This window comes from Talpa occidentalis, unplaced genomic scaffold (genome assembly GCF_014898055.3).
Source record: "Talpa occidentalis isolate TD23 unplaced genomic scaffold, MPIMG_talOcc4v2.1 talOcc4.2, whole genome shotgun sequence".
Lineage (NCBI taxonomy): Eukaryota > Metazoa > Chordata > Mammalia > Eulipotyphla > Talpidae > Talpa > Talpa occidentalis.
This window is the reverse complement of record NW_023602073.1, coordinates 89,087,245-89,102,408: the sequence shown is the minus strand read 5'-3', so window position 1 is coordinate 89,102,408 and position 15,164 is coordinate 89,087,245. Positions and strand designations below refer to the sequence as shown.

The 15,164-nt window shown below is 34.1% G+C and overlaps 1 protein-coding gene across 5 annotated transcripts in view; it reads left to right on the top strand.

The window, feature by feature from the left end:
- Positions 1–15,164, top strand: part of LCA5 (lebercilin LCA5) — a 103,978-nt gene that overhangs the window by 75,917 nt on the left and 12,897 nt on the right. For all 5 annotated transcript variants that reach the window (XM_054698977.1, XM_054698976.1, XM_037519996.2 and 2 more), the window contains exons 2-3: positions 2,482–2,840; positions 6,711–7,240. In XM_054698977.1, coding sequence (XP_054554952.1) covers positions 2,657–2,840; positions 6,711–7,240 — 714 coding nt within the window. In that variant the 5' untranslated portion in view covers positions 2,482–2,656. The remainder of the gene's footprint in view (positions 1–2,481; positions 2,841–6,710; positions 7,241–15,164) is intronic.

Below are 15,164 nucleotides of genomic sequence, written 5' to 3'. Positions count from 1 at the left end.
CGGGGAGCAGAGCAGGCAGACTGAAGTACACTGCTGAGGGGAGCAGCGGGTGGCAGGAGAGGTCTGCACACCATGTGGGACCCTCCTCCGGGCCGGGGCCGGGGCGCAGCCGAGGATCGAACTGGCGCTGCAGAGGTTGCGGGCAGCTTCGCAACCCAGCGCTCAACCGCTGCGCCACCGGGGAGCCCCTCTGTTCTATATGTTTTATTTCTTTATACCATATCTTTCATATAACACATGAGTGCAGTCATACAGTGTTTATCTTTCTCATCTGACTTATTTCATTAAGCATAATACCGTCTAGGTCCATCCATGTTGTTGCAAATGGTAGGATTTCATCCTTTTTCTTTTCTGACTGATTTAGTATTTCATTGTGTATAAATACGTTACAGCCATCTCTGTGTGCACTTAGGTTGTTTCCAGCTCTTTATCATAGGTCAATATGATAAAAGCACAATAAATATGAAGGTGCATATATCTTCTCAAATTAGTTTGTGTATTTCTTACCTAAATATACAGAAGAGAACATTTTCATTCTTATCGAAAGTTCTATTGTACAGCCTTACCCTGGAGAACCCATTCCCTAACCCCCATCCCTTTAATTTTTTTTAAAAATATAAAAATTAGGTATAATTATCTATAATTTATAATCCTTTAATAAGTGATAGCATAAGTGACCGCATTTCCTTGTTGTGTCTCTGAGATCACTCAAGATTGGAATGAATATAAAGGGGTAATCCTTATTTAATAGCTTTGGAGTATCATACTTTGTTGCATGGCTGTTTAGTCCCATGTTGCCAGTTCCTTATTGAAGGTAGTTTTTTAAAATTGTTTTTATTGAGGTAATTGTGGTTTACAACATTGTATGCAATCTGCAGGTATAGGTTCACACCTCTTCAAATGTATTTTACAGTACCGTACCCACCACCAAAACACCCATAATCCACCACCTTAGTCCATTGTGCCACCTTCCCACTTTGCTTTCCTTTCCCCACCTCCCTCTCTTTTGGCTTCAGTTCTGTAGTCAGATTTTTTCTTGGTTTAGTTTTTCTTTGTTTTATTTCCCTATTTTCCATGTGAGTGACATCATCTGGTATTTTTCTTTTTTCTTCTGCCATATTTTGCTTACCATAACCTATTCCATCCAGTCCCTTGATGGTCATTTTGATTGTTTTAATCTTCCCCACCACAGTAGCACTGCAGTGCTTGCTGCCTTGTGCATATGTCTTTTTTCATTTATTATTGGAACCACTATACTTTCAGTGAGAATTTCATCTGTGGAATTTTTGGGGTTTTTTTCTAAATGTTAAAAGCAATTATTTTAACTAAAAGCAATCCAATTTCATTTTATTGGTAAATAAAAAAATATTGGGAGGAAATCATCGGAAATTCATGTTGGCCAGACATTTACTCCATTTTGATAAATATGTATCTTTGCTTTGCAAATTTTTTTCAGTCCTAAGTTCAGCTCACAAGAATACTTCCTATTTTCAGTATTTTTTCAGTGAATTCATGTAGTTGAGATCATTCTGTATGTGCAAGTTTGAATTTTTCTTTACCATAATAGTATAAGAAATTTCCTAGTTAACACAAACCTACTATAAACATTTCTGACAGGTGTGTATTATACTATATTGATTTTCACCATACTTTTCTTAATTCTGCAATGATTAGACATTTAGGTTGATTCATTTAAAAATTATACTGCACTAAACAGTTGCAATAACTTCTATTTTTAGCATTATTTCTTGGTATCTAAGGATAAAATTACTATACCAAAGGTTAAAATATGATTAAAATTTTAATACATCTTGCCAGCTTTTGCTTCAGAAATTCTGTGATTTTTTTCTTGATAACCATTCTGAGATTATTGAATGTTGTTTGGAAAAATCTTTGATAATTTGATAGGTTAAAAATGGTATCGGAAGGCAAATATTCCTATATGCTTATCTTTTGCTTTGCTTGGCATGGGTTATATAGTATAAGAAATTGACTTATGTGTTAAGTATGGCAACCGTTTTCCTCTCATGTTTGCTAATGGTTTTAATCAAGTATTTTTCTTTTAATTTGGTTGATTTTTATTTATATCAGTTTTACATATTTATGTAGTCAACCTTAATTTTCTTTATTGTTAATTAGTAGGCTGCTTCTTTACCATCCTCCCCACTGCCACCACTCCCCACCTCCCCCACCCCCACCCCCCCCCAAAAAAAGAAAAATAATCTGGTGATTTGATCATTATTCACCTGTTAAAAATCTGCATTTGTGTCTTAAGTTTCAGGTACTTTACAAGTTATCTGCATAGACTGTAATAGTATATCTTTTCCCCAAATATATTAAATAACAATATATGTGAAAATACAAATGAATTCTAACTTTTTAAAATTGTAAGCATTATTTTATTTTGCTTTTAGTATCATTAAATTATAGAATCTATTTCACAACTGTATGATGAGTTTCCTCCCCCTTCCTTAATTGTAGGGGGAAAAGTGTATCTTCTGGTTGCTAATGTGAATTACGGACTGCAGATACGCAGAGAAGACAAATTTCCCAGACGTGACTATTATTGCCAGGATCTGAAGACTTCAAAATATGTTCTTAAGACTTACAGATTTTTCTGGGGAAAGGAATTTATGAAATTATATGAATAGAGATCATGGGGGAAAGAGCAAAAAGTTCAGATACTGATCAAGAAAGTAAGTCAGGCAAACGCCGTTACTCTTATTGTTCATCTGATTTTGGAACTACACCACAATCTTCTGGTGAGTCATCAGTGGTCAATCCCGCTTCACCTACAAATATTAAAAGAGAAATTTCAGAGAACAAAGTGCATCATCAAGGTAAGCATTTTTGAAAAGAGTCCAGTAGATGTAGAGGACTCATTTTGAGTGCTTAAAGAAAGCTTGTATGAATGAATCTTCTATTAGTATGTTGCCGCCTATGGTAAAATTGTATTATTTTTCATTACATTCAAAGTTATACTATGTACAGAAGAAAGAACCATAAAGCTTTTCACTTTGTTTTCTGGGTTTCTGAGAAACTATAATGGCAAAAAAATCACAAAGCATATACCTTTGTCTTCATTTAAAAAAAAATAATGAAAGGCAATAATATGAAGTCGTTAAGGAAGAGTTTTATAAATTGAATATAATTAAATATACTTAACTGAGAGAGTTCAAATTAAACCTAGAAATAGGATTTGGGGCTTGTGACTACCAATTTGATTTTTTATTAAGCTGTGCTATGATGATAACATGATGATTCATTGGAAACATTTTTACTTAGTAAAATGTTACCAGTCTAGAACGAGGTATATATACCTCATATGATCAAATATAAAACATACTTGATTATGTAATCTATAAATCTCTTCATTTTAATCGCTGATGTACTAGTAACAAAATATGTAAGAACTACAAGTACACCATAGAAAAATAATATGAACGCAGTTTGGTTATAACCACAGTGATAGTTAAGATTGCAAGACAATTAGTAAGTGGTAAAAATGGGAGCTGAAAATGGGCCATGTCATGAAATCCTGAGCTAATATATTGTTTCTTTGAGGCAATAGTTAGCCATTGAAAAGATTTAAGCAGGGGTATAATTAAATTTGCCTTTATAAATTTTTATTTTGAAAAGTAATATTTGGTTTTAAAAAATCTACAAGAATATATATTCTTTTTGAAAGCAGCCCTTTCATGAACCCTTGATGTAGCTTCCCAGAGATGTCCATGCTTTTAACAACTGGGTGCACTTTCTTTCTCCTTCTGCAAGCACGTTGCTTCAGGTTTTTGGTCTCTTCATCCAATCTATCTCATTGAATACCTCCTGTTTTGATTTTGTGGTTGAGAGCATGATCAGATATTAACTTTTACATATAATAAAACAACAGATCTTGGGTTGAACCTTAGAAATGTCTATTTATTCCCAAGAAAAAATTTATATCATTAGGGAATTATTGGTAGAAATAGTTTAATTTTCCAGTCTTTCCCCAAAAGCAATTTAGGAAGCCACCCAATTAAGAAATCAAAACTTCTTAAGTTTTCTGTTATTTGAGAAAGAACAAATGGGATTAAAACAGCATCTCGAAGGCTTCAATTTGCAGATTTGTTTGTTCTATAGCATATATTTTTATTTTTTTAATAAAAAACTTTAATTTTTCTGAAAGAAGATGCCAAATATTAAGAGCTTATAATGAATCAGTATTTTATGATTTGGAAATGTAGATATGTGAATTTCCATCATTTAATTTAATTGTCAACTCCCTAATTTCCAAGTAACAGAAAGTACTTGAGACAATAACAAAATATTGTTGGAAAGGACTCCTACATATTCTGAGACTGTTTAAATGATGTAAGTCATGCACGCATCATAATTGTGTTTTGGGGGTAACTTATCAAGCTAGGGGCCCTCACCTGCACACTCTGGCTAATGACCTAGATTAAAATTCAGAGAGGGAAGAATCTGCATTTCTTTTCTTTTTAATTTATATAATTCTTACATCATTTTTCGTTTTTGCACAATGTATGCATTTTCATTTTGGCATATATTTTTAAAAATAAAATCAATATTGGGTTTTGCATATTTGTATATTACATACTCTGATTTCTGTTTTGTAATACAAGTATCTTGAGCTTTTAGTAGATACCAGTTTATTTTTACCACAGGTTTTTTAAATGAGTCACATTATATACCTGAAGGGAGGAAAAATTGTCTCACATGCTTTTTGGTTATGACCTAAGAAGGGGTACATGAAGAATGTACACAACAGTCAAATATTTTCTTATATCTATTTCTATTTCATCTTGATGGTTTTAAAAATGAAAATAAAGGTAGAAGAAAGCTGGGAAATATTTTTGAGTTCAGATTGTGTGCTTTTAATGATCAGTTTGTAGTCATACTAAAAGAATATACTAAAAATAAATGTTCAGAGTTTTAGGATGTCAGAAAGTTGGCTCTGGAAACTCTTCTTTCTGACTCGTTGATGTAAAATAGAAGAAAAATTGTATCCTGATTCATATACATATATTAACTTTTCAAATTAAGTTTTTATTTCTATGAGCCTTATTTGCTTAGCAGTATAATTTTATATAGAAAAATCTATATAAAATTTGTGTAATTTTTATATAGAAAAAAATTGAATTAACATTCGTCTTTATGTATAATCATTTTTACCTATAAAGTTTGTCACTCTAAGACTAGAGTACATATTCCATGACAGCATGTTGATACCAACACTTTGTTAACTCAGTATGTTGTTTAACAAAGAAAATACAAATGATGGATCCTATATTTTAAAGTTGGAGCAATGTTGTCCAGTGGAAATACAATGCATTCACAAATGCAAACCACATGTAATTTTATACTTAGTAACCAATCAATGAAAAACCGTGACTATTTTAACAGCATATTTAATTCAACATCAAAATGTTGTCATTTCTAAATGTAGTCTATAAAATATTGTATGTGAAATATTCTGCATTCCTTTTTTCAAACTAAGTGTTCAAAACCTAGTGTCTACTTCACAGTTATGGTATATCAATTTGGATTATGGATTATGTTTTTCACATTTTTCAGTAGCTACATATGGCTAGTGACTACTATTTTGGATAGTGTAATATCAAAATTGCAAGTAGGTATGCTCTCACTTTTTATTACACTTCCTTTCTTGTACTCAAGCATTTATAGAGCTAGCGTCCTAAATCAGTACAAGTTCAAGACAACTTCTATAAAGTCTTCCATCTTTTAAATGAAACTTTCTAATGTTAAATTGAAAATATTACTTGTATTCTTTACGTGTTTATATAATGCTATCAGGGTATCCATGGTTAGATGGGTAGGGACAGGTTGTATTTTCTAGTGTTTCTTCTTTTTTTTTTTCTCATCACTCTGGAGTGCATTTCCTTCTTGGAAGAAAAATGCAGTCACCTTGGAGATAGAGTTCATTCTTCTCAACTGTGGCAGACCTCCAGATTTCTCTCTTAAAGGGCAGACCCTTTGTTGAGTTTTCACTTTAATGAACTTTCAGTAAAACAACATTGTAAATTTTTGTGAAATGTAATTTAATATATACACTTTAAAGATTTCATGTGCTTATGCTTCCTTGGGTGCAGTTTTTTTTTTATTTTGTTCTCAAATTATGTCAGATGTTTTCTATTTGAGCATCATACAAAAGAAAGCATTGAGAATCACATCTGTACTACTAAAGTTTTTTTTTTAATCTGAGTGCCAAACCCAAATCTTCACATTGAATATGTTGTCATCCTGTTTTTGCAAATAGTGAGCTATAATTAATTTTAGAGAAAACATACATTTCCACATTTCAAATAACGATCCCAAACATTTTGGTGCAAAAGAATTGAATAATACAATGTTTCAACCCATGTTATTAGGTACCTTGCTAATTCTAATGATATCCATGTTTGAATTATGGCTTCACATCTTATCTGTAAAGTTAAAAATGGTCATACCATACTGCCATCTTTTACAGCAAATAATTAACAATCACTATTGGGATTAGAATATTCTCCACCTTTCTAAAAGGATCCCAAACATTTCTTAATAGAGGCATCCTAATAAGAGCTCGAAATAAAATACCTAAATTTTGTGGAATTCCTTAAGAAATCACTAAATATTATAGATCTCCATGGTTAGGATAAATTAATACTTGATAAAGCTTTCGCTTTACGTCATTACTGTTTCTTTTCTAGCCCCTAGGAAACCAAGCCCTAAGGGCCCACCAAACAGAAAGGGAGTCCGAGTGGGATTTCGCTCTCATAGCCTCAATAGGGAGCCAATTCGGAAAGATACAGATCTTGTTACAAAGCGGGTTCTTTCTGCAAGACTGCTAAAAATCAGTGAATTGCAGAATGAGGTAACTGAACTCCAGGTCAAGTTAGCTGAGCTGCTGAAAGAAAACAAGGCTTTGAAAAGGCTTCAATACAGACAGGAGAAAGCCCTGAATAAGTTTGAAGATGCAGAAAATGAAATCTCACAACTTATTGCTCGTCATAACAATGAGATTACAGCACTCAAAGAACGCTTAAGAAAATCTCAAGAGAAAGAACGGGCAACTGAGAAAAAGGTGAAAGATACAGAAGGTGAACTATTGAGGACAAAATTTTCCTTACAGAAACTGAAAAAGATCTCTGAAGCTAGACACTTACCTGAACGAGATGATTTGGCAAAGAAACTGGTTTCAGCAGAGTTAAAAATAGATGACACTGAGAAAAAAATTAAGGTAAAATTTCAAGAGTTCCTCAAAAGCTAACCTGTGTTTTTTATCCATTGGGTATAAATGTGCTCTGTTAACACTGCTTATTTTAGTCCAGTATTTCCTTGTAAATGAAAAGTGTTTTTTTTTTTTTTAGTATTAGTATTAGATAAGGAAAAAACTTGATTATTTATGAGCAAGATGCAAAAGATTTTATGCATTGATGTGTAATGATGTGTGTTTAATTCTATGGATCTTAGTCATTTGGGGAAATATGCTATTTTATTTGATTGCTTATTTAAAATTGAAATGTTACTATAATAACAGTATACACCACTGACATTTTGTGGCCATTGTGTAAGAAATGTCACATGATCATTACGCTCCTGTGTTTATTTCTTTGCACACTTGTGAGAAGTATCTTTTAGGGCAAGGTATACCCCTGGTCCCCAAAACAAATTTAGAGGTGGGTGAAAGGATATTGAGTTTCTATTCTGAAACTATAGCAGATCTTTTAAAATATATTTTTTTCTTGATATGAGAAAGGAAAAGAATACTACCCATGACAGGGAACTTTAGATTGTATGTATCTATGTACTTATGTATCTATCTACCTACATATCTCTACATCTGTATCTATATTGACCTACCTATCTACGTACATCTATATATCCTCCTGTCTGCCTGCCTATTTACCTGCCTATCTAAACAGAAATCCTGAGTGAGAGCTTAGAGTTGACAAGTAGTTTAGAAAGCAAAGAGAGAGACAATGCAAACTCAGAACAATAAATAACTATGTATTAATTGGGTGCTTTTAATACATGGTATATTATAATCTCTTCTTAATCATTGTAATATACCTTGCTCAATATTCCAAAGTCATACCAGGGGCAGTAACTTATTAAATATAGTGTACATCAGTGGCCAAAAAAAGCACCTTGGTTATTCTGCAAAATTACCAATCATTTTCTGTTTCAGTGTACAGAAGGTATTTTTCACCTTTTTTTGTTGTTAATCATTTATCTCTCTGTACATTTGACTATTTTTTTTAAAAAGAATCCAACAGAACAATCTTTTTCAGTAGTCATTTTTTTACTTTAATTGTGATTACTGAGATACATGGTTTACTTATTTGGGTTATCTTTAAAAGCAAATTAATCATCTTTTCCCTCTACTTTTTTCTGACTTATCCTTCACCCTGATTTTCTATTGATTTCAAAGTGACACGTTCTTTTGTGGTAAGTTAATGAGATATTTTTCTTGAATTATAGAAGCCTGAAAAGGCATCTCTATGAAACCTTTATTTCTCCCTGATCTCTGAGTTTTGCAGAATATATTTTTTTGGCTGGCAGTTTTTATTTTTGAATATGTTATTCTACTCTGTTCTGACCTAGAGTTTACACTGAGAATTTCAATGATAGCCTGATGTAATGCCTATATAAATTATTTGCTTACACACCCACACAAACTCCCCTACACCCCTCTAGCTGCCTGTATTCTTTGTTTTGGATTCTCAGTAGTTTCAGTAAATATGTGTCTTGGTCTGTTTGCATTTAGTTACCCAGGTGTTCTTTTAGCTCATGGACTTGTATATTCAGTTCTTTCCCTGGTTTGGAAAATTTTCAGTTATTTCCTTGAATGAACTCTTCTCTCTTTCATTGCCTTCTGAGAAACCATTTAGTCTTACATTTTCTTTCCTAATGGACTCAGTGCTCGTAGTATTTCGTCTTTTTTTTTTAATCATTTCTCTTTTCTTCCACCTAAGTCATTTTTAGTTTTCTATTTTGTATTCACTAATTCGTTTTCCACTAGACCTGTTCTGTTTCTATAGCTTTCTGTGGCATTCTTGTATTTATTTTTTCACATCCTCAGTCTCAGTGTTACATTTAAAGCTTCATATTCTACATTCTGACTAATTTTATTCCTAAGTAGATTAATTTGCTTTTCTGAGTTTTCTTAGATCTTTGATTTTTTTTTTTTAATCTTTGTATTTCTTTATGGTAACTATTTTGAACTCTGCTGGGGAGGTACAGTTTTCCATTTCTTTGAGTTTAGATTCTTGGGTGCTGTTCTCTCCTTGTGATGCCATTTTAATTTGAAGTCTCAAGTTGCTATGTGTTGATTATTTTTGTCTGCCCATTTTGATAAATATTGTTTTTGTTTTAAATCTGAATGGCAACTTATTGATAAATCTAAGCTACTTATCTTTTCTTTTCCAGCAGATAGTGCTGTGCTTTTATTTTCTTGCTATGGTTCCATGTGGTTTCCAAAGGTACTTAGGCTGATGTTAGCAGTTCCTGTTTCAGTGGATTGGGGAAGGAGTGTGAAGGGGAAAAGCCATGTTTGTGAACCTGCTGAGGGGTGGTCTGGTTCTTGTTCGTGACACCCTTTCTTTCTGGGGTCCCATATCTGAAACTGAGCATTCTCTCTACTGTCAGTGCTCTTTCACAGTGTGAGTACAGGTCCCAAGGTGTCAGAAGGCTGGATATAGTAAGGCACTTCCTTTGTTTTCTTTTTGCCAACCTCCTATCCTCTGTGGAGCATCCCACAGGTGCTCCTTTGCTTTGGGCCTCACCTGGACCAAGGGCCCGGCTTCGCAGCAGTCCTGTTGTCTTTGTCACCCCCCCACTTACTGTCACCTTTACACATTTTCTCTACCCACCCCCCTTCTATCATAGTGAAATGTGGATCACCTCAGCACCTCAGCATTCACAACATCATATAGTGAAGTTTGTGTTAGTTTCTGAGGTGCATGTGTTGTTTTAGCCTCATCACCATGTTGTGGCATTCTCAGTGTGTCACTTTTCTGGCTAATTGTTAATTGTTCCTTTAGATAGCAAACCAAGGCATGCCCTCTATTGCTATCTTGGTAATGTTATCTTCAAAATTATCTTTTTATTAGGTTGTTAGAAAAGTAATGATGCATTTTTAAATAGATAACAAAAAATGTTGTCATGACTTTTCCAACAGTCCAATATATAGAACTATTTTTAAACTTTTTTTTTAAAGATTTATTTATTCATTTATACAAGCACTGGGTACAGTCAGAAGCGCGGGAGGGTGAGAGAATTCTCCAGAGCCAGAGCGGGGAGCAGAGCAGGCAGAAGGACCGAAGTACACTGCTGAGGGGAGCAGAGGGCGGCAGGAGAGGTCTGCGCGCCGTGCAAGACCCTCCTCCGGTGGCCAGGATTGAACCGGCGATGCAGAGGCTGCGTGCAGCTTCGCAACCCAGCGCTCAACCGCTGCGCCACTAGGGAGGCCCTATATGGGACTATTTTTAAGAGTACTGAGAATTGCTCTAACACTCCCATTCTCTTTACCCATATTTATTTTTGTTAACATTTTACCCTATTGTCTATGTACACATGCTGTCATATGCAAATGCTTACACACATGTACACACACATTTTTAATATATATATTTTACATCATTCTTACTGTTTTTTATAATGTTTGCTTTTTCCTCTCAGGTGTAGTCCCTATAAAATTCCCACCACCAATTCACCCATGCACCATTGCCATAGTCCCTTGTGCTCTTCCCTCCCGTTTTGCTCCCTTTCCCTCCCCCTCAGAATGTCTGATTTATAGTTTGCCTGTTTTTAAATTTATTATAATTTTTTTTCCTGATCCCTTATTTGGTTTTTTTCTTAACTGTTTAAGTTCCATGCATCACATCCTTTACCCCTATGCACATTGGTTTGTATTTCCTAATAGGGATCTGCCCTTGTATAACTGTAGTACAATTACATTATAAATTCACATTTATACAATAATTTTCTAATTTTTTTTATACATAATGACTTGATAATTCTTCACTTTATCAGTACAGGATTCAATCAAGAAGCAAGTATTATGTTGAGTTGTCCAGGCAGTCTTTAGCCTTTAATTTGAAACATTTTGCATATTTTTGTAGTCTTTTAATGACAGTATTAGTTTCTAAGAATACAGTCCCCATCCCTTTTCATTTAATAGAACATTCTTAATTTGCATTTCACTGATGTTTGGTTGTTATTACATTGAGGTTTTTGTATTCTTGGCCAGAACACTGAATAGGTGATATTGCTTCATTCTTGAGATATTACATCTAGAGTCACATGATATTCACTTGTCCTTATTGTTGATGTTAACAAAGGCATTCTGGCCATTGACCATCTGGCCAAAGTATTCAATTTGTCCACCATATAGTCAAGTATTGTTTTTTCCCTCTCAGTGAAACCAGAAAGCAGAGTGGGAAACCACTTTTTAAATATTTGTAAATATCTTAATTCTCATCAGAATTTAATATCCACTGATATTCCTATTTTCATGTTGAACAGCAAAATTTGGTTAAATTATAATCTAAAATAGAATGCTATTCCATTAAACATTCTATTAGATTTTGACATAGAAGGTTATGACATCATTCAGTGAGGAAAGTATGTCTTACATTGTATACACTAAAATATTGGCATTAATTTTCACAGGGTGATGAGATTGTAACTTACCCATTCTTGGTGATTTATTTAATACTTTAAACATTACATTTGCAGTAACATTTTTATACATAAAAGGCATTTGTTTTTCATCCAGAGGAATTGTCTTGACAACTTATGTGATTTGAAAATATTTTATTTTATTTTATTTTTTTTTTTAGGTGGCTATTAGGAAATTTATTTATTTTTTTTTTCCCTTTTTGGATTTCTAATTTTTTTTTATTAGATAATAAATTTTATTGTTATATTCCCCATACAATTGCAGCCCCCCATTCTGACCCCAATCCCTCCCCTCCCGCCCCTGCCCCCCTAAAAGTGTCTCTGGTTCATAGTTTTTTGTTGATTTTGATTTTCACTTTCTTATAGTTATTCATTTTCCTGGTCCCTTATTTAAGTTTTCTAGATTCCTGCTATGAGTGAGACCATCCGGTATTTTTCTTTTTCTTTTTGGCTTATTTCGCTGAGCATAATCCCTTCCAGCGCCGTCCATGTTGCTGCAAATTGCATGTGTTTATCTTTTTTGAATGCTGAGTAATATTCCATGGTATATATGTACCACATCTTCTTGATCCAGTCATCTATTTTTGGGCATTTGGGTTGTTTCCAAAGCTTAGCTATTGTAAACAGTGCTGCTATAAACATAGGGGTGCAGGTGTTCTTTGGAATTGATGTTTCTGTGTCCTTTGGGTAAATACCTAGGAGTGGAATTGCTGGATCATATGGAAGCTCTATGTTTAGTAGGTCCAGAAATCTCCACACAGCTTTCCACAGTGGTTGGACCAGTTTGCACTCCCACCAACAGTGCAGAAGAGTTCCTTTTTCTCCACACCCTCGCCAACATTTGTTGTTGCTAGTTTTTTTAATATGTGCCATTCTCACTGGTGTAAGATGGTATCTCATGGTAGTTTTGATTTGCATTTCCCTGATGACAAGTGATGTTGAACATTTTTTCATACGCCTGTTGGCCATTTGCATTTCCTCTTCAGAGAAGTTTCTTTTTAGCTCTTCTGCCCATTTTTTGACTGGATTATTTTCTTTGTTGTTGTTGAGTCTCATAAGCTCTTTGCAGATTTTTGTGATCAGTCCTTTATCATTAGTGTTGGGTGCAAAAATGTTCTCCCAGTTGGTGGGGTTTCTCTTTGTTTTTGTTATTGTCTCTTTTGCTGTGCAGAAGCTCTTTAATTTGATGTAGTCCCAGCTGTTGATCTTTGCCTTCACTATCACTGCTTTGGGTGATGTGTCTGTAAAGATGTCTTTGATGTGCAAATCACGTAGTGTTTCGCCTATATTTCCTTCTATATATTTTATGGTTTCAGGTCTTATGTCTAATTCTTTAATCCATTTTGAGTTGATTTTTGTGTATGGTGTGAGGTGGTGGTCAAGCTTCATTCTTTTGCATGTAGCGACCCAGTTTTCCCAGCACCATTTATTGAACAAACTTTCTTTGCTCCAATGCATAGTCTTTGCTCCTTTGTCAAAGATTAGTTGACCATAAATCTGTGGGTTTATTTCTGGATTTTCTATTCGATTCCATTGGTCTGTATGTCTGTTCTTGTTCCAATACCATGCAGTTTTGATGATTATGGCTTTGTAGTAGAGTTTGAAGTCTGGGAGTGTGATGCCTCCATTCCCTTCTTTTTTTTTCAGGAGAGCTTTGGCTATTCGGGGTTTTTTGTGATTCCATATGAATTTCATCAATAATTGTTCTATTTCTTTGAAGAATGACATTGAAATTTTGATTGGAATAGCATTGAATCTGTATATTGCTTTCGGAAGGATGGCCATTTTAATAATGTTTATTCTTCCAATCCATGAGCAGGGGATATCTCTCCATTTCTTTGTGTCTTCTTCTATTTCTTTTAACAGTGTTTTATAGTTTTCTTTGTATAGGTCCTTTACCTCTTTTGTTAGGTTTATTCCCAAATATTTGATTTTTTTGTTTCAATAACGAAAGGGATGGTTTTTTTGATTTCTTCTTCTTCAGATTTATTGTTTGTGTATAGGAAGGCTACTGACTTTTGCGTGTTGATTTTGTATCCTGCCACTTTACTGAACTGATTGATGAGTTGAATTAGCTTTTCTGTGGAGTTTTTGGGGTTCTCTATGTATAATATCATATCGTCTGCAAATAGTGATAGTTTGACTTCTTCTTTTCCTATTTGGATTCCTTGGATGTCTTTATCTTGTCTTATTGCCCTGGCTAGGACTTCCAGTATTATATTGAAAAGCAGTGGTGAGAGTGGACATCCTTGTCTTGTTCCAGATCTTAATGGAATTGCTTTCAGCTTTTCACCATTGAGAATGATACTGGCTGTTGGTTTGTCATAGATGGCCTTTATGATGTTAAGGTATGTTCCTTGTATCCCAAGAATTTCAAGGGCTTTTATCATGAATGGGTGTTGCACTTTGTCGAAAGCTTTCTCAGCATCTATTGATATTATCATATGGTTTTTATATTTCTTTTTTGTTGATGTGTTGGATAACGTTGATTGATTTTCGGATGTTAAACCATCCTTGTGTCCCTGGAATGAATCCTACTTGGTCGTGGTGAATTATCTTATGGATACATTGTTGGATTCTGATGGCTAAAATTTTATTGAGGATTTTTGCATCAGTGTTCATTAGGGAGATTGGCCTGTAGTTTTCCTTTTTTGTGTTGTCCTTGTTCGGTTTTGGTATTAGTGTAATGTTGGCTTCATAGAACGTGTTTGGTATTGTCCCTTCCTTCTCAATTTTTTGGAAGAGTTTGTGAAGGATAGGCACTAATTCGTCTCTGAATGTTTGGTAGAATTCATTTGTAAATCCATCAGGTCCTGGGCTTTTGTTTTTGGGGAGGTCTTTGATTACCATTTCAATTTCGCTAATTGTAATTGGTCTGTTTAGGTGTTCTATTTCTTCTTTATCTAGCTTTGGGTGATTGTAGAGTTGTAGGAATTTGTCCATCTCCTCTAGATTGTTAAACTTGTTTCCATATAACTGTTCATAGTAGTTACTGATTATTCTTTTGATTTCTGCTGTGTCCGTTGTGATTTCTCCTCTTTCATTGATGATCCTGTTTATTTGTACTTTCTCCCTTTTTTCCTTTGTGAGCCTGGCTAGGGGTTTGTCTATTTTATTGATTTTTTTCAAAGAACCAGCTCTTGGTTTCATTGATCTTTTGGATTGTTTTTTTAGTTTCAATTTCATTTATTTCTGCTTTGGTTTTTATTATTTCTTCTACTGGTTTTGGGGTTTTTTTGTTGTTCTTTTTCTAGATCTTTGAGCTTCGAGATTAGGTTGTTTCTTTGAGTTCTTTCTTGTTTCTTGATGTGAGCTTCTATTGCTATATATTTTCCTCGTATTACTGCTTTTGCTGCATCCCATACATTTAGGATATTGGTGTCCTCCTTGTCGTTCAATTCAAAGAATTTTTTAATTTCTTCTTTGATCTCCTCATTAGTCCAGTGGTCTTCCAGTAGTGTGGTTTTTAATCTCCATGA